This window comes from Elaeis guineensis, chromosome 5 (assembly GCF_000442705.2).
Source record: "Elaeis guineensis isolate ETL-2024a chromosome 5, EG11, whole genome shotgun sequence".
Taxonomy (NCBI): domain Eukaryota; kingdom Viridiplantae; phylum Streptophyta; class Magnoliopsida; order Arecales; family Arecaceae; genus Elaeis; species Elaeis guineensis.
The window spans coordinates 125,225,150-125,247,424 of NC_025997.2; the positions used below are offsets into that span (position 1 = coordinate 125,225,150).

Below are 22,275 nucleotides of genomic sequence, written 5' to 3' on the forward strand. Positions count from 1 at the left end.
TTGATTACCAGCAAAGAGGTATAACCATTAGAGCAACCCTAAAATCACAATCTTAACACTTGTCCACAAAGATAATTTAATTGTTTGTATTTCATGTAGGCGTGTTTTTTATTTGTAGCTAACGTGAGATGTAGGCAAGTATGTCTAGCCAAACGCAATGGATGTTTATGTTTGTACGCATCGCTAGTCATTTATTCAACACATTTCCATCATTTAGTTGCACACTAAAGAATCCAATGAGCCTCCAGCTAATGATTTGTTCTCAAAGGGTGCAAATTTTATCCTTGCAGGTCTTCTAGGTTAGACACATGAAATGGTTGATTTGGTGCATGTGGTAGAAAATTAAAATGGCAGTGCATTTATATTGCCATCGCCATAAAAATCATGCAAAGATAGCACCATGCTATATGATTGCCGTATGAATTGCAATATTGACATAACAAGATAGCGCAATGTTTTACTTACAAAAAGCACATCTAAGATGAATGTGTTTGTAGTCAGGGACTCCAAATTAAATGTGAGACAATCAAAAATTGTAATATAGGAATTTATGTACTTTATGAAAAAGAACATTACATTATTAATAAAAAATAAACAACACTTTAGAGGTGATAGTTTTTTGCGCATGAAATGTAATATCAGTTGACTAAAGCCGGCTGGTCAACTCAGGATGGAGGTATGTCCCACCTATGGCACCAACTTTAAAGTTGCTCTAATCCCCTGTGGTCTCGTGGTAAAGAGAACTTTGTATGTGCCCCCAATGGAAGCCGCACAACATTTTAAAGAGAAAAAAAAAGAAAGAAAATAAATGCATACTAAGTACAATTATTCAATTCATGGAGCTTGCTTGCAATAGTTGTCCATACTAACAAGCCAACATTTAAATCTTAAACAACATAATAAAATCTCTTAATCATATGAATATATGCAACATGTTTTTGTATGGCACTGCAATCTAAAAATTTATGACCACCGTAGAAAAAATTTCTGGAGATGCAAGTCTATGTTAAGCAAGCACACCAATTGAATTAATCATTTCTATCATGATTAATCTCATCAAGAATAACGATTAGGGCTACAATGAAGGCGTAGTCGATATTTGGATAGATGGTCACCCCAAACATGTCCTGTCCAAATATTGTATTCTTAAGCTTGTGTTGACGCCTCATCTGCACCATCAACAATTATCAATTGAACAAATTATTTTAATATGCGACAATAAGGAATCGTTAATTTTTTTTTTTAAATAAAACATGACATGAGAATTATCTCCGAGGAAAAACCTTCTAAATTTTAAACTAAGCTTCTTCAAATGAGGACAGCTGCAACCAGTGGGTTAGAGTACAGCTGTTTGCCATCAACTAGGTGAAGCACTAAGTAAAATATGAAGATATTATAGAAATCTAAAAAATAATATAAACAAAGCAAAATAAAAATTTTAAAGCATGGCAGAAAAGCCTTTCTTACTTGGGCCACGATTGTGTCAGACTCCCCAAGGTAAATGGTGCATGCCCTCTCTCCATAGCTCCCTTTAACCTTGAAATCACAAGCTTGTTCACTGGTGTTAGCAGCCAAATACACATTGAGCTCGGTTTTGAATTGGATGAGTGAAGACTTCTTGGTGCTGAATAGCAGGTCTTTTGAATCTGTGCTGTCTCCTCTATACGCTTCCCATCTTCTGTGTACGGTAAACACCTAAAAATTGATAGCGAGGATGAAGAAAGGTTGCCTTCTTTTTTCCCCTTTTTTTCTTTGGAAAACAAGGACTAGTACATGTTTTTTGTGATAGTGTAATTAGAAACACTAACACTAGCTATTTGATATTTTTTTTCTTTTCATAAAAAGACATAAAAGGACTATAAGAGTAAGCTCTTCTAGGAAGTTCTGAGTCTACGTAATCACATTTCTATCCTACTGTGCATGTCCTTTAGCCTTGTCCGCTGCCCAACTTTCTTCTCTATTTGAACTGCTCAGCTTCATGCAACCTTGTCGCAGTAGAGATGTGCCGAGAATGCTCTAGTAACAATATCTTCTTCGTTAGATCGTTGCATGAGTTTGTCAGCGATGGTAGAATATTTTGTTCATCACCCTGAATCTATGGAAGACTTGTCTTCATTGTTGAATTCTTTGAATGGCTGACTCAGAAGAACAAGTTTAACATTGGGAAGTTTCCCAACAGAAAGAGATGAAACCAAGTTTTTACTTCTCTCTTTTGCTAAGGACCTTCTCAAACTATTGATCATATAATCCTCAACTGCCCTTGGATGTGAATTTTGGAAGACTTCCTCATCTTGATCCTGGACCATCTGGAATGAGCGTAGTATCAGGGTGTTTTTGCGCAAATCTCGCATGGATTTTCGAATGTAATCTTCTATTTTTTTTGGGGCCTTTTGGCATCCTTTCTAGCCTCACTGGCACCCTTATTCTGCTTCATTTGCTTAATGAAACAGATCAAACTTCTCTTTCTCTATTTTTTTTTTTAATTTAAAACTACTTCCTTATGGACGTAGGAGTTCTCGTAAGCTAGTGCGTGACAAATTTTTTTAAAATTATTATTTATTTTTATTTTTTATAATAAAGAAAAAGCCGGATCCTGATGGATCCATGTCTTTGAGTATATATTTGATTTAATGTGGGAGGTGAGTACCATCCAATTTTTATTAATGGTGTTATGAAGAAGAGTTTATATACAATGATTTCATTTTGATCTCTACACGAGTTGTATGTATATGTGGATTAATTAGAGCAGTGTTCAAAGCTTTTGAACTGTCGATTTATTTGCTCTTTCATTTTTTCACTCTAATACGCTAGTCCTATTTCTCTCTCTATTGACAAATTCTGGATCAATATGATGATGCTTGGCTTTAGTTTTCCATTGTATTTGGATGTCCAATTTTGTATTAAAGAGACTACTTTGTTGATCATCTGCCACAGAGAGATTGCTTCATGTTTGAAGATTCTGATTTTTCTTTTGTTCCATATACACTAGCAAGTAATCGGCACTATGCAATCTCATGTAGTTGTTGATTTTTCTTTTAACCTTGCACTTCTCTACAAAGTCTAAAGGGCTTCCACAGTTTCTGATAAGGAGGGTATGGATTGCTTTCAAAGAATATGCTGTCAAACTATCTTTGTGAACTCACATATCAATAGAAGATGATCTACTATCTCCTTAGCTTCCTTACATAATATGCAGGCTTCCAGAGTTCTCTATTTTCTCTTTTTTATATTCTCAGTCGTCAACAGTTTATTGCTGAATACCAACCAGTTTAAAAGTTTGACTTTCTCTGAGAGTGGCATCCTCTAGTTTAGTGATGCAAAGCTTGATATGATGCCATCATGACTATAAAATCTATAGACATTTCTAACAGTGAGGTCTCTACTACTCCCTCATTTTCATTTAATTCCATCGTCCTCTTCTTTGAGATTTTTTTCTTCTTTTAAGAGCTCTATAAGGTATTGTAGTTCTTCCAGTCCTTTTTGGTTTGGGATTATAGTGAGGCCTAGTTGAATCTCTGAGGAGCCAAGAGCTTCTGCAGCAGTTGCATTGGGTCTTAAGGTTAAAGCATAGAGGGTTGGGAAGATCTCTTTAAGTGTTTCTTCCAGAAACCATTGATCATCCCAAAAGGCAATCTCATGCCCTTTGCCCAGCTTGAATTTGCTATTTGTAAAGAACCATTATTGAACTGCGAGTATGCTTTTCCAGGTTAGCGAAGCTCTTTTGAAGGTAAATTGGGAGGTTTGGCTTAGTGTTTTAGAGACAAAATAGTTTTGATGTATCAGTTTCCTCCATGGCCTTTGATGTTTTTTAAAATATCTCCACTGCCACTTTATGAGTAGACACCTGTTGAACAGTTTTAGGTTAATAATTCCAATTCCTCCCAGATGCTTTGGACGGCAAATTCTTGACCAATTAACCAGGCAATATCCTCCTCTGCATGGATTGTCTTCTCTCCATAAGAATGCTCTTCTTTTTCTCTCGATCCTCTTTTTCACTTCTACAGGTAATAAAAAAGATGACATCCAATAAGTAGGAGTTGCACTCAGGATCAAATTCATCAATGCCAATCTTCCGGCCATTGTTAAGATTCTTCCCTTCCATCCAGCGAGCTTTTTGCTGATTTTTTCTTCAAAAGTTATTTTGCTTATTAGAAAATTGATAGGCAACTTGATTACTTTCACAAACTGTGCTTTTTCTCAATGGCTAGTGTTGGGATATACCGACTGACCCCTCTCCACCGATTTATCCTTGGACCTGTCCGACCGACGTCCGACTCTGCCGACCAACGACTCCGACGATAGATGCCAACAATGGCTACCGATAGTGTCCGACCGAAGGTGTGTCGGTCGAACAGGCCCATACCGTTTCCGACCGGCCAAGCGGCCGAGCCCAAATCACCAACTCACTGTCGGGGGTGGCAGCCGACGTCCGACTTTCGCTAGGCATCAGACCAGCCGACGGTGTCTCCGGGTCATCATCCGACAGCTGGATACCGACATATAGTCAGCTAGCCCATCCAGACGCCGTACGACCGCTATGGGCAGTTGTCCTGTCAAAGACATGTGGCATGGCCGCCCTGGGGCATTATCCTTCCAAGGACATAGATTGATCCCAGTGATTTGACGGCCCACGGTGATTTGACAGCCTCCGACGATTTGATGGCCCACAGTGATTTGACAACTCCTCAGTTGTCTGCACCATTAATGAAGGAACCATACCGCATTCCACTATAAAAATGGGGTAAGGCAACAGTATTAGAGAGTTCTAAGTCCCAAGTTGGGAGAAGCACCTAAAAAGCTCTTGAGCTCTTTCTCTCTCTCTCGCTGAGCCCCTGATTTTCCGGTGTTGCCTAGTCTCCTCTCTGACTTGATCGTAGGAGGGTCCCCACCGGAGGCATCTTCGGTCTGTGAGGACTTTTCTTGCAGGTGCGCGACGCCAGCGATCGAGCGACGGAGGAATTGGCCGCAACAGATTCGACGCACCAGGTAGGGGCACTCGACAGAGGTAAGCCAGCGAGCTCCACAGAGCTTGAAAAACCTCTCGAAATGATGAAATTCAAAGCTCAGCGATCGAGAGTTACCGGGTCGGCGAGGCATTCTTCCCGTCGGAAAGAGGCCCCTCCTTCACCTTCCATGGCGGAGCCCAGCTCTCCGCATCCGGTGATAACTACGGAGGTGCAAATCACGGCGATCGTGCGACAAATGACCGTTCTGATGGACGCGGTCAAAAACCTCCAATAGCAACCAACTTAGTTGCCGCAACCACCGGCGGAACAACCGACGGCGCACCCTCTGCCGTCCAGAAGCAGCCACCGACGTCCGTGTCAGCTTCCGTCTCCTCCTCAAGAGCAACCGTCTCAGCACTCCCATCGAGAAGGGGTGAGGCGGCCACAGTGCGACACCCACCGATCTCGGTGTCCTTCTCCTTCCCAGTTGGAGAGGGCGAGGAGGGAGAAGCAGCCGCGGACACCGTCCGCCTCACTCTCAAGTTTCTCGGGAGGTTCAACCCCTAGGGTCCCACACCACCGACAGCTGGACGACTACGAACGTAAGTTCGAAGAAATTGACCGTCGGCTTGCCCAACTCCAGATGGATGGTCAGAAGTCTTCGAACGATGTCGACTTCCGGACCATCCAACCTCTTTCCCGATTTGTCCTCGACGAGCCGATCCCTAGTCGGTTCAAGATGCCCAACGTGGAGCCTTATGACGGCTCTACCGACCCAGTTGACCATCTGGAGAGCTACAAGGCTCTCATGATGATCCAGGGGGCAACCGATGCCCTCCTTTGCATCGGCTTCCCCGCCACACTTCGTAAAGCTGTCAAGATCTGATACTCCGGCCTTCGCTCAGAGAGTATTCACTCCTTCGGGTAGCTCGAGCATTCTTTCGTGGCCCACTTCAGCACCAGTCGGAAGCCATCACGAACCTCGAACAGTCTTTTCTCCCTCAAACAGGGAGAAAATGAGACGCTCCGACACTTTGTGGTCCGATTCAACGCGACCACACTTGAGGTCCGGGACCTTAACGAAGACATAGCTATCTCGGCCATGAAGAGGAGACTAAGGGGGTTTCGGTTCACCTATTCCTTAGACAAAACCCTCCCTCGGACGTATGCTGAATTGCTGGAGCGCGCGTACAAATACATGCGCGCGAATGAAGGAGCTTTCGATCGGTGCCTGACCGAAGGTGCGGGCCAAAAGGAGAAGCGGAAGAAAAATCAGACTGCTGCTGAACCCAGCAGGCCCCCGATCGACAAACAGGTCTCGCCCCAACGACGGAGCCCGAGATCGCCCCGACGTCGGAGTCCGAGACCGACACCTCGCAGGTATGACTCCTACACCCCTTTCTCCGCTCCTCGTGTGCAGATCCTGATGGAGATCGAAGGAGTGGAATACCTGTGACGGCCCCCGCCTTTGAAGGCAAAGAGCCTCGACCGGAGGAGATACTGCCGATTCCATCGGGGCCACGGTCACACTATCGAGCAATGCATCCAACTCAAGGATGAGATAGAGGCCCTCATACGACGAGGGTATCTCGAAAAGTATCGAAGGAACCCGCCGGCTCGGCCCCTTTCCGACCGACAACCCCAACCGACTGAAAAGGCAGCGAATAATCAGCCTACTGCCGAGGTCATCAACATGATCTCCAGACGACTGAATCGAGGAACGACTGCTGAAGGGGAATCGGCAAAGAGGCCGCACTAGGATGATGTAATCGTCTTTACAGATGAGGATGCTCGGAGAATCCAAATTCCCCATGACGACGCTGTTGTTGTCTCGACGACAATAGCGAACTATGATGTAAAAAGGATTCTTGTTGATAATGGAAGTTCGACTAATATTTTGTTTTACTCGATCTTTTTTGAATGCGACTGTCGACCGACCGACTCAGGAGAGTCTCTACGCCCCTAGTGGGTTTCACCGGAGAAGCCGTCGCGGTGGAAGGAGAAATTACTCTTTCCGTGACAGTTGGGACCGAACCACGATAAAGTACCATTCACATGACATTCACGGTCGTCCAAGTACCTTCGGCTTACAACGCCATACTTGGAAGACCCGGACTAAATGCCCTCAGGGCGATAGTCTCGACGTACCACTTGCTGGTTCGATTTTCGACTAAAAATGGAGCCGAAAAAATATGCGGGGATCAACAGCTCGCCCGGCAGTGCTTCCAAAACTCTACTCAAAGCAATGAATCAAAGGGCTCCCTGACGGTAGACAAGCTGGACCAACGGGAAGAGGAAGAGCGGGGTGAACCGGCTGAACAGCTGATTTCCATCCCGATGATCGAGAATCCTGAATAAGTTGTCTGGGTCGGGTCGCAGCTGTCCGACCCGGAGCAACGACCGGCTGATAGGGCTGTTGAAAGCTAACGCCGACATATTCGCTTAGTCGACAGCGGATATGTTCGGCATACCTCCGAAAATAATGACTCACCGACTCAACATTGCTCCTGGCGTGAAACCGGTGAGACAGAAGAAATGGGCTTTCGCCCTCGAAAGGCAGAAGACCATCGACGAGGAAGTGGGCAAGCTACTTGAGGCAAGCTTCATCAGAGAAATCACATATCCCGACTGGCTCACAAATATCGTCATGGTGAAGAAAGCCAATGGGAAGTGGAGGATCTGTATCAACTACACCGACTTGAATCGGGCCTGCCCGAAGGATAGCTTCCTCCTGTCGAAGATCGACCAACTGGTGGATGCGACGTCCGATTATCGACTGCTCAACTTCATGGATGCCTTCACCAGATATAACCAAATCCGGATGGCACCCGAGGACGAAGAGCACACGGCCTTCGTGACCGCCCAAGGCCTTTACTGCTACAGGGTGATGCCCTTTTGTCTGAAGAATACCGGAGCCACCTACCAACGTCTCGTCAATAAGGTCTTCAAAGATCAAATCGGGCGCAACATGGAGGTGTACATGGACGACATGCTGATGAAGAGTGCACAAGCCTTGGATCACGTCTAAGACTTGGAAGAGACCTTTCGCACTCTTCGACGACATCGGATGAAGCTAAATCCGACTAAGTGCGCCTTCGGGGTAGCTTCGGGGAAGTTCCTTGGGTTCTTCATTTTCCAGCGTGCAATCGAGGCCAACCCTGAGAAGATAAAGGCGATCATCGACATGCGACATCCGAACACTAAAAAAGAGGTGCAGCAGCTTAATGGAAGGATCATCGCGCTCAGTCGATTCATCTCTCGGTCAGCTGAGAGGTGCCTCCCGTTCTTCAAAATCCTGAGGCAGACGAAGGATTTCTCATGACCGGATGAGTGCCGATAAACCTTCGAAGATCTGAAGAAGTACTTGACTTCTCCGCCCCTACTTGTGAAGCCGGAGGCCGAAGAAATATTGTACCTTTATCTGGCTACCGTCCTAGAGGCAGTTAGTTCGGTACTCGTTCGGGAGAACGAGAGCCAAACCCACCAGCCCATATACTATACCAGCAAAGTACTCCACGGGACCGAAACTCGATACTCAAGGATGGAGAAGATGATATTTGCCTTGGTCGTATCCGCGCAGCGACTCCGTCCATATTTTCAGGCACACGCCATCGTGGTTCTCACCGACCAACCCCTGAGGGCGATCCTCCATCGCCCTGACACATCAGGACGACTGACGAAGTGGGCGGTGAGGCTAAGCGAGTTTGACATCCAATACCGACCGCGACTTGCTTTGAAAGCTCAGGTCCTGACCGACTTTATTGTGGAATGCCCGACAGCCAACCAAATGTCGGGAGATGGGAGCTCCAAAGAAGCTGCAACCTTTAAATTTGACCTCGGGTCAACCTGGGTGTTACACATAGATGGAGCTTCCAACGCCCAAGGGAGCGGGATCGGATTCCTGCTCACCAACTCGGAGGGAGTAGTTATCGAGTACGCCCTCCGATTCAACTTCAAAGCTTCCAATAATCAAGCTGAGTATGAAGCGCTCATCGCCGGCTTGAGAGTGGTGAAGGAGCTCGAGATCAACAGCCTCAGAATCTTCTCCGACTTCCAGCTGATTGTGGGGCAAGTCAAAGGCGAATTCGAAGCGCGGGACCCAACCATGATGAAATATTTTCAGAAGGTGAGGGATCTCGTGGCACACCTTAGGTATTTTGAGATCTCCCACATTTTCAGGTCGGAGAATGCTCAGGCCAACGCACTCTCCAGGCTTGCAACATCTGCCTACGGCGCTTTGGGCCAGACACTTGTGGAGAGTCTCGAGCAACCGAGCATCGACAGGGCTGAGGAGGTACTACAACTGACGATCGAGCCAAGTTGGATGGATCCGATCATTCAGTATCTAACCGACGGTACCAGCCCCAAAAACCCTGCGGAAGCCAGACGAGTTCGGTGGACGGCCTCCCAATATGTAATGATGGACGGACGACTCTACAAAAGGTCGTTCTCCCTTCCCTTGCTACGATGCCTGAGACCGACGGATGCGGACTATGCACTCAGGGAGGTGCATGAAGGGATCTGCGGGAGTCACCTGGGGGGCAAATCCTTGGCCTACAAAATCCTACGGCAAGGTTACTACTGGCCCACCATGAAGAAAGATGCGGCTGACTTGGTATGGAGGTGGAGCCATGTCAGAAGTACGCTAACTTACAACACCGACCCGCCAACCAACTGACTGCCATTGTCGCCCCATGGCCCTTCGCCCAATGGAGGATCAACATACTCGGCATTTTCCTTCCGACGTCTGGCCAGAAAAAATTTATAGTTGTCGCCATCGACTATTTCACCAAATAGGTGGAGGCCGAACCCCTGGCGCAGATCATCGAGCGCAAGATGGAAGACTTCGTCCAGAAATCCATCATCTTTAGGTTCGGACTGCCGTACACCATCATCACCGACAACGGACGACAGTTCGACAACAATGATTTCAGAGAATTTTGTGCGAGATTTCATATCACGCACGAGCTGACCTCGGTCGGCCATCCACAGTCCAACGGAGAAGTCGAAGTGACCAACAGAACCATTCTGCATGGGTTGAAGACCCGACTGAACGAAGCCAAAGGCCTCTGGGTCGAAGAGTTGCACTCGATCCTGTGGGCATACCGAACGACACCCCGGATCCCGACCGTAGAATCTCCTTTCAGCCTGGCCTATGGGACGGAAGCGATGATCCCACTGGAGATCGGGCTACCATCGACTAGGGCTGAGCAATACTGTGAACCGGGCAACTCCGAGTGTCGGAGGGCCGACTTGGACCTCCTGCTCGAGCTTCGATGCGAGGCTCAACTCCGCATGGCTTCCTACCGATAAAGAGTGGTTCGATACTACAACGCTAAAGTTAGGCCAAAGTCTTTCAGACCCGGAGACCTGGTTTTGAGGAAGGCAAAAGTCTCGAAGCCTCAGGATCAAGAGAAACTGTCCCCAAACTGGGAAGGACCCTATAAGATTGCAGACTCCTGCAGGCCGGGCGCCTACCGACTTGAAACCTTGGAAGGGACGGCCATTCTCCAGACTTGGAATGCTGACAACCTGAAGTTGTATTATCAATGAACTCTGTATGCCATTCTTGCTCGGAATACAATACAATTTCAAAACTCCAGAATCTATAAAGTTTGGCTCTCTGCCGAAGGTCGGCTCTTGCCAGAAGTGCGAGCCTCGACGTCCCGACTTGGGCCCAACGTCTCACCGAATCTACGGCTCTATGTCGAATCTACAACTCGATCGTCGAATCTACGGCTTGATCGCCGAATCTATGACTCGATCGCCGAATCTATGGCTTGATCCCCGAATCTACGATTCGATCACTGAATGTACGACTCCACACCGAATCTACGACTCGATCGCCAAACCAACGGCCTTCGCCTCTAAAGGCTAAAGGCTTCGACTAATGCAGCTGGCTAACTTGCCCGCTTAGCTTCGACTAAGAAAGGCAAAATGTCAGAACGACCACAGTCGCGCTCGCGACATGCCGACTCGATTACAACCGATCGAAGGATATTCGGCTTATCACCGTTTATCATACGCCATGACGTACCCGTCCGACCAAGGTCTGGACAACGAATATTCGACTTGCGACGAACCGACTTGGTCACGACCCATCGAAGGATATTCGGCTTGCCACCGTTTATCATATGCCCCAACGTGCACGCCCAATCAGGGGCCGGACAATGGATATTCGACTTATCATCGTTATCCTATCTGAATACGTCGGACACCACTCGACTACCAGACTCTACGGAATGATCGTGTCGACGAGCTACGTTCGGTGGTTGGTCGATGCTCGGCCTAACGGACACACCTGACCAAAATCCAGGCGGCGGACGCTCGACCTACAATCGGTGCGGCACTCGACCATCGGGATGCCAGCCTGCGATCGAGGCTCGCACTGCCTTTGGCACGGCGCACGCCACTAACCACTTTGATCGGCTATGCTACATCCTATCGAACATCCTAACGACGTGTGTCGGAGCTACGACCTATACACTCGAGGATGGCTCGGCAAATTAAACACTTTGAACCGCACGCGAGAAAGTGTGAAAAGTCTTTGATTTTGTTAAGTTGAAATAACTTATAAAATTGGATCAAAGCCCGACTACAAAATTGGGATGAAGCCCGATTACAAACATTAAAGACAAAACAGAAACAAAAAATACAAAGATAATGGAGCACACACTCCGAGTATTCGTCGGAGTCGACTTCTTGCACCAGATAGAGTTCGGGAGCAACCGACATGCCCGCTCGGGTCGGGGAGGGACCGGGGGTTGGAGCCGCCTCACCTTCGGCAACTTATCCCGTCGGCAGAGGTTCAGCCTCCTCTGCAGCTTGATCCTCCGCCCCTGGAGGGACGATGCCGCTCAAGTCGAGCTCCGGGTGCAGACTCCGAATCGCATCTCGGGCGTCCTCATGGCCCACCCGATAGGAGGCGAAGCCGCTCTCTAGGAGCTCCTCCCAGTACTCGTCCGAGCCACGGAAGTCCTCCACCGCCCGACTCAGCGCCTCTTTGGCCGACTCCGCCTCCGCCTTCGCTATGTCGGTGTCAGCTTGGGCAGAGGACAAGTTCTCCTCGGCCTTAGAAAGGTTCTCCAGGCTAACGCGAAGCTGTTCGCGCTCGGCCTCGAGCTCCCTGATGCAGCCGTCCTGCTCACGCTGCAGTCGGTGAATGGAGCGGGTCTTGCACCGAACTTGCTCGCGAGCCAACTGAAGCTCGGCCTCCGAGGCGGCTAGGTCGTTGGTAAGTCGGGAGAACTCCTCCTCGAGCCTAGCCTCACGGTCAACCGACAACTTCAGCTGATCGACCAACGTCGCCTTCTCAGCTTCGGCGGTCTCGGCCCTATTCTTCTAGGCCGCCCGGAGATCACCAAACCTCCGATACCCGGCCTCCAGCTCGGACATATTGTAGATCAGCTGCAAGTAACAGGCGGGTTGTCAGAAAACTGAACTGATAGAAAACAATAATGAAGATGAAAGAGGAAGAAGAGGAGCTCATCTGGATCATAGTCGGGTAAAAGGAAGAAAGCATGTCGGTCACCTGCTGACTCTTCATGATCTCCCAGTCGGTCGGGAGGATGGTCGCCTAACACAACATCCTGGCCAAATTATGGTTGGCCAGGGACGACGCTCCTTCGGGTAGCTGAATGTCGGACGACGCGGTGTGGCCCGCCGACCTGGTGTCGTCACCCGGCGCCATCAGAGCCTTCCCTCGTTCAGTTGCCCAGGCCCGAAAGTCAGAAAGAGATGGGAAGCTCGAGCTCGACTGGGTCCCTCCCGAGGTCGCGACGGCCGCCGCCGCAGGTCGTTTGAGCTCACGTGCTTCGGCCCGAACCTCTTCTGTGGGTGGGGGAGCCGACACTCCTTCGACCGCCCCCTCAGCCGCCCCTTCCTCGGACGATGCTTCGGGTGGCATCACCGGCACCGACAGGGCTATGACCGGCTCATAGCCCGACGCTCGTTCGGTGTCGGACTGTGCTGCCGCCGTCGCGATGTCGATCGAGGATGCTATCTGAGGCCTCTTGGGAGGCAGCGAAGGTCCGACCCCGGGCGCCAGCCTCTTTCTCACCGCATATTGCCGAATATCGACATCTGTCAACCTCACCCTCAGCGGCATGCCTGCAATTTCAACAAAGGATCAGTACAAGTCCAAAGACGGATAAAGAAGACAAAAATGACCGACCGACCAAATAGTATCTAAACGAAGAACCGAACTCAGGCTGACGTCGTACAGAGCTTGCTCGATGACGAGCTCCCTCTACTTCGGTACCGACACATCCTTCAGTCGGTGAAAATCCTCTTGGTCTCCAGCCTCCATCGACTGTTTTCATTTGGCTGAGTCCGAGGGTCGCCCCAGCGGAAAGGGAACCCCCAAGGTAGCGAAGAGGAAGCAAAGAAAAATTGATTCTTCCATCCATGGATCGATAATGGAAGACCGGTGATGAACGAAAGACCCTTCCGGGGACTAAAGAACCACCACCCTCGGGCTTTTGGGTGGGGTCGGAGGACGAAGAACATCCGGAAGAAAAAAATATGATGATAGGTCGGCAAAAGCCGACACAGCAAGGCGAAGCTGATTATCAGCCGGACTGAGTTCGGTGCCAGTTGCGTCAGACAAAGCCCATAGTAATCCAAGATGTTCCGGACGAACTCCGGAATCGAAAAACGAATACCTGCCCGAAGGTGCTTAACATAGAAGGCCACTTAGCCCGGAGGCGGGTTGTTAACCCGACCCTCAGCCCCAAGGGCGAAGAGCTCGAACTGCTCTGAGATACTGTACTGCTCCCTGAGCCGTTCGACATTTGCCCCCGAAAGTGAAGAAACCTCCACCTTCGGGGTCGACCTGGAGTTGTCAGTCGGAGAACCCGACTGACTCTCTCGAGGAGAAGTTCTAGCCATAACGCTAGTCCCAGAAAGGAGAACAAAAAGAAAATGATAGAGGAGAAAAGGCACAAGAAGATAAGGATAGGCAAAACTTTAAGAAGAGCTTTCAGGGGGAGAGCACGAAGACAACTACCTAGAACTGAAGGACAACTCGACAGAGCCTCAGCGCCAGGAAAAGATTTGCAGCAGAAAGTGAAGTTTTGGATGCAAGTGGCCGCATATATATAGGGCCCTTTGACGGTCGAGATGAAAGTGCGTCGAATGAGGGTTTCCCAGATGTCGACACGTGGCAGCGCCTGGGCCCTTCCTCGATCCGATGGTTCGACGCACTTGCCTCCAGATCAAGCCACGTCGCCTCCATCCGCGTGAACAATCCCAGCCTAATAGCACACTGACACGTGGTGGAAAAAATCGCATCTCGAAATTCGCTAACCGACGGCAGTTCATGTTCCCCATGGAGACGGCGGTTCATATTCCCAAGGAGACGGCGATTCATGTTCCCAAGGAGATGGCGGTTCATGTTCCCAAGGAGACGGCCGTTCACGTTCCCAATGGGACACCTGACACCGGATCGTTTGCTGGTACAGTCGTCAGAGTCAGAGCATGACGTGATGGATAACCATTCCTTTCGTCCGAAACTGTCGTCCACGTGGAAACACTGGCCAACACGACATCCGACTCAGGAGTGGGGGGGCAACTGTTGGGATATACCGACTGACCCCTCTCCGCTGACTTACCCTTGGACCTGTTCGATCGACGCCCGACTTTGCCGACCGACGACTCCGATGATGGATGCCGACAATGGCTACCGACAGTGTCCTGTGAAGGTGTGTCGGTCGAACAGGCCCATACCGTTTTCGACCGACCAAGTGGCCGAGACCAAATCACCGACTCACTGTCGGGGGTGGCAGCCGACGTCCGACTTTCACTAGGCACCAGACCAGCCAACGGTGTCTCCGGGCAGTTGTCACAGTTGGATACCGACATATAATCGGCCAGCCCACCCAGATGCCGTACGACCGCTATGGACAGTTGTCCTGTCAAGGACATGCGGCATGGCCGCCCTGAGGTATTGTCCTGCCAAGGACATAGATTGATCTCAATGATTTGACGGCCCACGACGATTTGACAACTCTTCAGTTGTCTGCACCATTAATGATGGGACCATACCGTATTCCACTATAAAAACGGGATAAGGCAACAGTATTAGAGAGTTCTAAGTCCCAAGTTGGGAGAAGCGCCTAAAAAGCTCTTGAGCTCTTTCTCTCTCTCGCTGAGCCCCTGATTTTTCGCTGTTGCCTAGTCTCCTCTTTGACTTGACCGTCGGAGGGTCCCCGCCGGAGGCATCTCCGATCTGTGAGGATTTTTTTTGCAGGTGCACGACGCTGACGATCGGACGATGGGGGATTGGCCGCAACAGCTAGATGTCTTGAGATTGCTTTATAAGGCCTTTATTATTTACATGGAAAAGATCAATTCAAAGAATTTTTAAGAAAAACCTTCGGGTTGCCCCCACCAAGGTTTTAATACCAATTATAAGTTAAAATAAGGTGCTTAATAAAAGATGATGCCCATTATGACCTAGCTTACCTAGGACTCCCCACTCCTAAATTTTTTCTAGATCAAGAAGTATGCTGGATGCATGGTGGAGCAAATAGTGGACTGGTTTTCATTATTTGCAATTTCAGTTACAATTTTGGTGGCAGCCAGAGGTGTTCAACTTTTATGAAACCACAATTCCTCTATTTGGATTGAGAGGTGCATGAGACAGTGAGATGGTATTGTTGATGCCCTCATTATCTTAGAGGCAAATTGGATCATGGTGACTTCAGACCTCTCATTCATTAGATAAACAATCTGGTTGGCTATGCGGACATGACTTATCCTCTTCTTGTAGATTTATGAAAAGTTACTTCAATATTGTTAACCTCTGAAATACTTCAATGAGAATAGTGCAGCTGATTGGATTGCTTCTTATATTACTAATTACGATGCCAATGTTATTTGAGATATTATTTTTGCGATCCCTAGATAACTGTTTGAGATGCTCAAAATTCTGCCCGCTAATTTTTTACCAATATTCTAATTTAGACATTCTTCTGAAAACAAAGGAAAAATGACAACAAGTCAAAAAGATTATCTTGAACTTCTTAATCCAAAAAAAATTCTTTATCTATTATCTTCTTGCAAAATGTGAGAAATTAGACGATATGCATATACGAAAATGCATGTCTGCATTACTACTATTTGAAAAAAAGGAAAAGAAAAGAAAAGAAAAGCAACCTGACCTTTTGTTGCATGGAAAGAATGGGATTGCCGGCGTTGTCGAGGAGGATTCGCCGGTCCCGGAGGCTAAGCATTTTGCCCTTCACCTTGAACGCCACGTCGCCGTTCACGTCCGTTATGGCGAAGTTGCCATCCGTTATGTGGAGGGCCTTCTCTACCACCGTGAAATCCACGGGGTACTGCACGCAGAACTGCGGGCTCACCACCACCACGGGGCTGTTTAACTGTGCGTAGCTCGGTGCGGGAGGCTGGTAGACGGCCATGATTCTAACCTTAGCGCGTTAAACTTCGAACGGCGGATTGAAGGCCGGAAAAAGGAGGAAAGAGAGGAAAAGATGGCAAACTCCTTCCAACCGCAAAACAACATGCCTGAAAAAAAACCGGTTTAGACGCTGTGTACAACACGTGCCACAGCTCTGTTTCTCGTGCATGGCAAATGGTGGAATGAGAGGAACTCACGGGGCCATATTAGATGGACATATGCAACGTATTTTGGTACCGCAAACTTTTTTTTTTTTTTTTTTTGTATACCAAAAGAAGTCACCATAAATCCTATTTGATGGGGTTGTGGGGCTCGTTGTTGTATTTGAAGAGGTTGGCTTGGCTCTGGGGTTGAGATGCGATTAATATGGCTCATTAATTGATGAAGATGACCACTGGAAAATATACAATCAAATTATGAGAATCTTGGTGGAGTCATCGTCTTTCTTTTCACTCTCTCTTTGTATTCTGAGTCTCCTAACTTTTCTTAGCAGCGTAGACTGATACTTGTCCCTTCATTATCTCAATGAGAGGGGAACAGACTAGGCTCAACTTTTCCTCGAAATGCATGACCCTTTGCGAGCATCCATCAATCAAATAAGAAACTATACTATAAATCTTCTTGAATCTCATTGCTTGCCCATACATACAATAATTATTCAAGGATGGATGCAGTGTCAACTCCAACAATAGATACATTTTCTTCTAAAATTAGCCAAATTTTAGGTGACATATCTCAGCAATCTCAGTTCACATGGAGATACAATTCACGAAATATAGCAACACAGATTGTATCTAATTCTCATTGATCTTTTGGTGTCAATGCATGTTAGGATTTGACGCCTCGAGATTCAGCCCACATTGAACCCACAGCGAGGTTCGCGGCGAAAAACGGAGTCCAATGAGACCAAGATCACCTGAATCGGAGCTCGGATGGAGGAGATACGAGCTTTTAAAGTTGGCACGAGAATCGAGGCGGCGGAGGACCGCCGGCGATCGGCGGCGGACGGCAGCGGCGCGGCCGCAGGTGGCGGCGCGCGGGACGCGCGTCCCAGGCCCGCGCGGGATGCGGGACCCAGGCCCGCGCGGGATGCGCGACCCAGGCCCAGGCCCGCACGGGACGCGCGACCCAGGCCTGCTGGCCCCTTGCCCCGGTCCACCGTGGACCGGGTGGTCCACGGCGCGGCCTGTGGATCGCGTGGGCGTTTCCCACGCATTTCTCACGGTCCACGGCACTATTCTGTGGACCGGAGCGCGATCCAACGGCCCAGGAGGCTCCCGATCTTGATCGGACGGTCTGGGACGTGATTTGGGTTGATTAAGGAGTTCTAATTACGATCTAAGTCGTGATTAAGATCTATAAAACCCTGTGATGAAACAGAGAGGGTGTGGATTCGGTTTTTTGTGCCGTACGAAGTCCGTACGAGTCCGATTGAAGAGAGAGAGGCGGGCGTGCTATGAGAGAAGGAGCAGGAGGCTCCTGGACAGCGGTCGCCAGGCTCTTCAGGGGTTCAGGGGGGTCTCCAAGAGAGAGAGAGCTTTTGTGAGGGGAACTTTATGTGAGAGAGAATTGGGTGTACAAGGGTTGAGGGTGAGGTCTCCTCTTGTAAAATTTTTTTTTCATAGTGAAGTTTGCATGCCCCGTGGAGGCGAGCCCTTTTGTGGCTGATCCACGTATTTTGATTGTTTTTCCTTTTGTTTTGTTTCTTCTTTCTTCCTGCTGCATCGCATGGTACTGAAAGGATCTTGGGAGGTGGTGTCCTGGCCAGACATCCACCCAACAAGTGGTATCAGAGCAAAGCGGTACAAAGACGCAGATTGCAGTGGTGGTGAGCAAGACTGAAGATGGAGAAAACAGGAACAATCAAGATGGAGATCAACAAGTTCGATGGTAAGAGCAATTTCTCCTTGTGGCAGGCAAGGGTGAAAGATGTGCTCATCCAACAGGGGTTGATCGATGCTCTCTTGTGCGATGAGAAGCCGACCACCATGGAGGTGCGGGATTGGAAACGGCTACAGATGTAGGCGGTGAGTACCATCCGCATGTACCTGGCGAATGAGGTGGTGATCCATGTGCTGAGCGAGACTTCCCCGACGGTGCTGTGGTCGAAGCTCGAGGAGTTGTACATGGTGAAGTCTCTCACCAACACTCTTTTTCTCTGGAGGCAGTTTTACCAACTGCGGATGACTGAGGGACAGAGCGTGCAGGAGCATTTGAGCTACTTCCAGAAGATCTTCACCGACCTTCTCAGCGTTGGTGAGAACGTTGAGGAGAAGACCAGGGCGCTGGTTTTGCTGGCGTCGCTTCCTTCTTCGTACGAGTCCTTGGTGACTGCTCTTCTAGTGGGGAAGAGCACTATCAAGATGGACGAGGTCACCGCGGCGATACTCCAGAACGAGGTTCTCAGGAGGGAGAACCCAGCTTCGAGCTCAGGTGGCGATAGCTCAGCTTTGGTGGCTTCTGGAGGTACAGGAGGCGGTAGACGGAGCGACAGGAGATCGCAACGAGGGCGGTCTAAGTCCAGGAGGGACTTGAGCAAAACCAGGTGTTACCGGTGTGAGGAGTTGGGGCATCTAGCCAGAGATTGTCCTCAACTGAAAAATCGGACGGTGGCTGCTGTAGCGACGGCCGGCAGCGATTCAGATGGAGATGTCCTGGAGATATCTGACGAGGTATCTACTTCTTCCCAGCAGTGGATATTAGATTCTGCATGCCCCTATCATGTGTGTTGCAGAGAGGAGCAGTTTGACTCCCTGGAGAACAGTGAGGGCACTGTATATCTGCCGGATGGATCGAGCTGTGCGATCAGAGGCATTGGGACGGTCAGCTGGAGGATACATGACGGTGCAGTGAAGAGATTGGGGGAGGTCCGATACATACCCAATTTCAGGCAGAATCTTATCTCACTTAGCAGATTGGATTCGAGAGGCTACAGGATGGTAGCTGGTGGAGGAATCCTGAGGGTGCTACGCGGCGATAGGATTGTGCTGGAGGGGAAGAAGGGGAGCAGAGGACATTATTACCTGACAGGGAGCCCAGTGCGAGGTGGAGCATCGGGAGCCAGGTGGAGCCCAGAGCGAGGTGGAGCTCCAGGAGGCGGATCGGGCACGAGACAGGAGACTCGGGAGGACGAGAGGCGACGTCGCAAGGTGAGATTCCTATTGTCGCAGGATGATGCCCCGAGCAGGTCTCAGGTCAGGAGGAGCACAGCATACGACGGAGATGGGATCGAGCAGCCTGGCTCGACTCCCATGTTTGCCCATCTATGATGGGCAGGCGATTGCCCCAGGGCATGGGGGCGAGGAGATCCAGAAGCTCTCGGAGTTTGGAGGAGGCCGAATATCGAGTCGAGGTGGAGATTGTTAGGATTTGACGCCTCGAGATTCAGCCCATATTGAGCCCACAGCGAGGTTCGCGGCAAAAAATGGAGTCCAACGAGACCAAGATCACCTGAATCGGAGCTCGGATGGAGGAGATACGAGCTTTTGAAGTTGGCACGAGAATCGAGGCGGCGGAGGACCGCCGGCGACCGACGGCGGGCGGCAGCGGCGCGGCCGCAGGCGGCGGCGCGCGTCCCAGGCCCGCGCGGGATGCGGGACCCAGGCCCGCGCGGGACGTGGGACCCAGGCCCGCGCGGGACGCGCGACCCAGGCCCGCGCGGGATGCGCGACCCAGGCCCAGGCCCGCGCGGGACGCGCGACCCAGGCCTGCTGGCCCCTTGCCCCGGTCCACCGTGGACCGGGTGGTCCACGGCGCGGCCTGTGGACCACGTGGGCGTTTCCCACGCGTTTCTCGCGATCCACGGCACTATTCTGTGGACCGGAGCGCGATCCAACGGCCCAGGAGGCTCCCGGTCTTGATCAGACGGTCTGAGACGTGATTTGGATTGATTAAGGAGTTCTAATCACGATCTAAGTCGTGATTAAGGTCTATAAAACCCTGTGATGAAACAGAGAGGGTGTGGATTCGGTTTTTTGCGCCGTACGAAGTCCGTACGAGTCCGATTGAAGAGAGAGAGGTGGGCGTGCTATGAGAGAAAGAGCAGGAGGCTCCTGGACAGCGATCGCCAGGCTCTTCAGGGGTTCAGGGGGGTCTCCAAGAGAGAGAGAGCTTTTGTGAGGGGAACTTTATGTGAGAGAGAATTGGGTGTACAAGGGTTGAGGGTGAGGTCTCCTCTTGTAAAATTTCTTTTTCATAGTGAAGTTTGCATGCCCCGTGGAGGCGAGCCCTTTTGTGGCTGATCCACGTATTTTGATTGTTTTTCCTTTTGTTTTGTTTCTTCTTTCTTCCTGCTGCATCGCGTGGTACTGAAAGGATCTTGGGAGGTGGTGTCCTGGCCAGACATCCATCCAACAATGCAGTATATATAACATTTTATCATCGAGTTATTTTCTTCCATATTCATGTGCCCTCGAATTTGTAGAGGAATATCCTTTCAGATTTAATCATTCTTCATTATAACAATACTGCATCCTGTGAAATAGCGGTCGATATGGTTAGTTTTCTTAAGTATGTTTTAAAGGATATTCAACCAATGGATATTGATTTTGTTCAACTGAAACATAGGAACAACATGTTTTACATTTGCTATTATAGCCATCTCGCTAATAAGCTAAAATAATAACTGAATATTCTTCCCTACAAAAAAAGCTAAACTGGAGCATGGCATATTCAAGTATAACAATAGCTAAATCAATACCACGTTATATTTTTCTCAGTTAAAGTCAGTAAACTCTAAATAAATTTCAGAGGACAGCAAAATGGCTATCAAAAGCAAAAAAAAGAAGAATAGGAAAAAGAACGAAAAGGCAAGCTGCTTTGCTACTCAATCTTTTGAGGCACTAATTGACAACTCCAACATAAAATGTGAAGCATTTTTATAAAATTAGCTTGATAAAAGAACCCATCTCACCTAAAAAAGTAATTTAGCAACTCAGACGTTCAACAAATGAGGTCATTAGACAATACAATATTTGATCTTGGTTTCAACTCAAGCATGAAAGGTTCTTAAAATGTCTTTACTTTTTCCCTATGTTAAACTTCAGAATGTTTTAATGAAAACAAATATAACTTTTCTATACCAGCGTTTGTTTTGGAAACACTAGCATCATCATTATAAAAACTTGGGCTACATAGCAGTACTCCATCATAGAACATTCACTTATTGCAAAGCTTTTTTGCCATCATTGATACCCAAATATTGTCTAGTTTATTTTAAAATTTAATTAAATATTGATTGAAATTATTTAAACTGAAACAAACCTCTATGATGAGCCCACATCATTTATCTGATCTAACAGAGCATCCACATCTGGGGTTACCACAGCATGCTGGTTAATCTCACCTAGGATGCAGCAGTGTTTCTCTTTAGTGTTAATCGCTACAGCATCTTGGGCAAATACACATTTCATGCCAGGAGAAACCTGAGAAAAATAAAGATTCAATCCTACAGAATGCCGTTGAAAAACAGAGTGAAAGAGAAACAAGCTTGATAAATAATGGACTCCTGCAAACTCACATCAAACAGTGCATCTCCTATCTTCATCTTAATTTTTTCACTCTTGTACACCATTAGTTTTCCCATATAGCCTCCTGGAAGCTCTTCTAATTTGTATCCCTTCAATACACGGTCAACTTTACGAATATTATTTTTGGTGTCTGCTTCTGCAGCAGGCTGCTTCATCATTGGAAGAGTTGAAGGCATTTAGAAAAAGAGCATTTGTGGTTTTTTGCTCTTTTTCTGCCATTGCTCTAGTGTGAAAAAGTGCAAGCAACAAATATAATAGATGCTATCAGGTTCAGAAATACAAACCAGCAGTCCAAGCTCCTCAGCTGGATTGATCTAAGCTTCATCTAGACTTGAGCTTGCAGAAGCCTCTCCAAATTCCTCTTCATCAAGAATTTCTG

General features: G+C 48.4%; 1 protein-coding gene across 1 annotated transcript; it reads right to left on the reverse strand.

Moving 5' to 3' along the window:
- Nucleotides 1-786: 786 nt before the first annotated feature.
- Nucleotides 787-21,768, reverse strand: LOC105045927 (protein LURP-one-related 15). Its single transcript, XM_073258441.1, has 4 exons — nt 21,631-21,768; nt 16,109-16,475; nt 1,468-1,695; nt 787-1,169 (listed from the first exon to the last, which is right to left on the reverse strand). Exons 2-4 carry the CDS (start codon nt 16,367-16,369, stop codon nt 1,029-1,031), a joined length of 630 nt encoding a protein of 209 aa, XP_073114542.1. The 5' UTR covers nt 16,370-16,475; nt 21,631-21,768; the 3' UTR covers nt 787-1,028.
- Nucleotides 21,769-22,275: the final 507 nt, after the last annotated feature.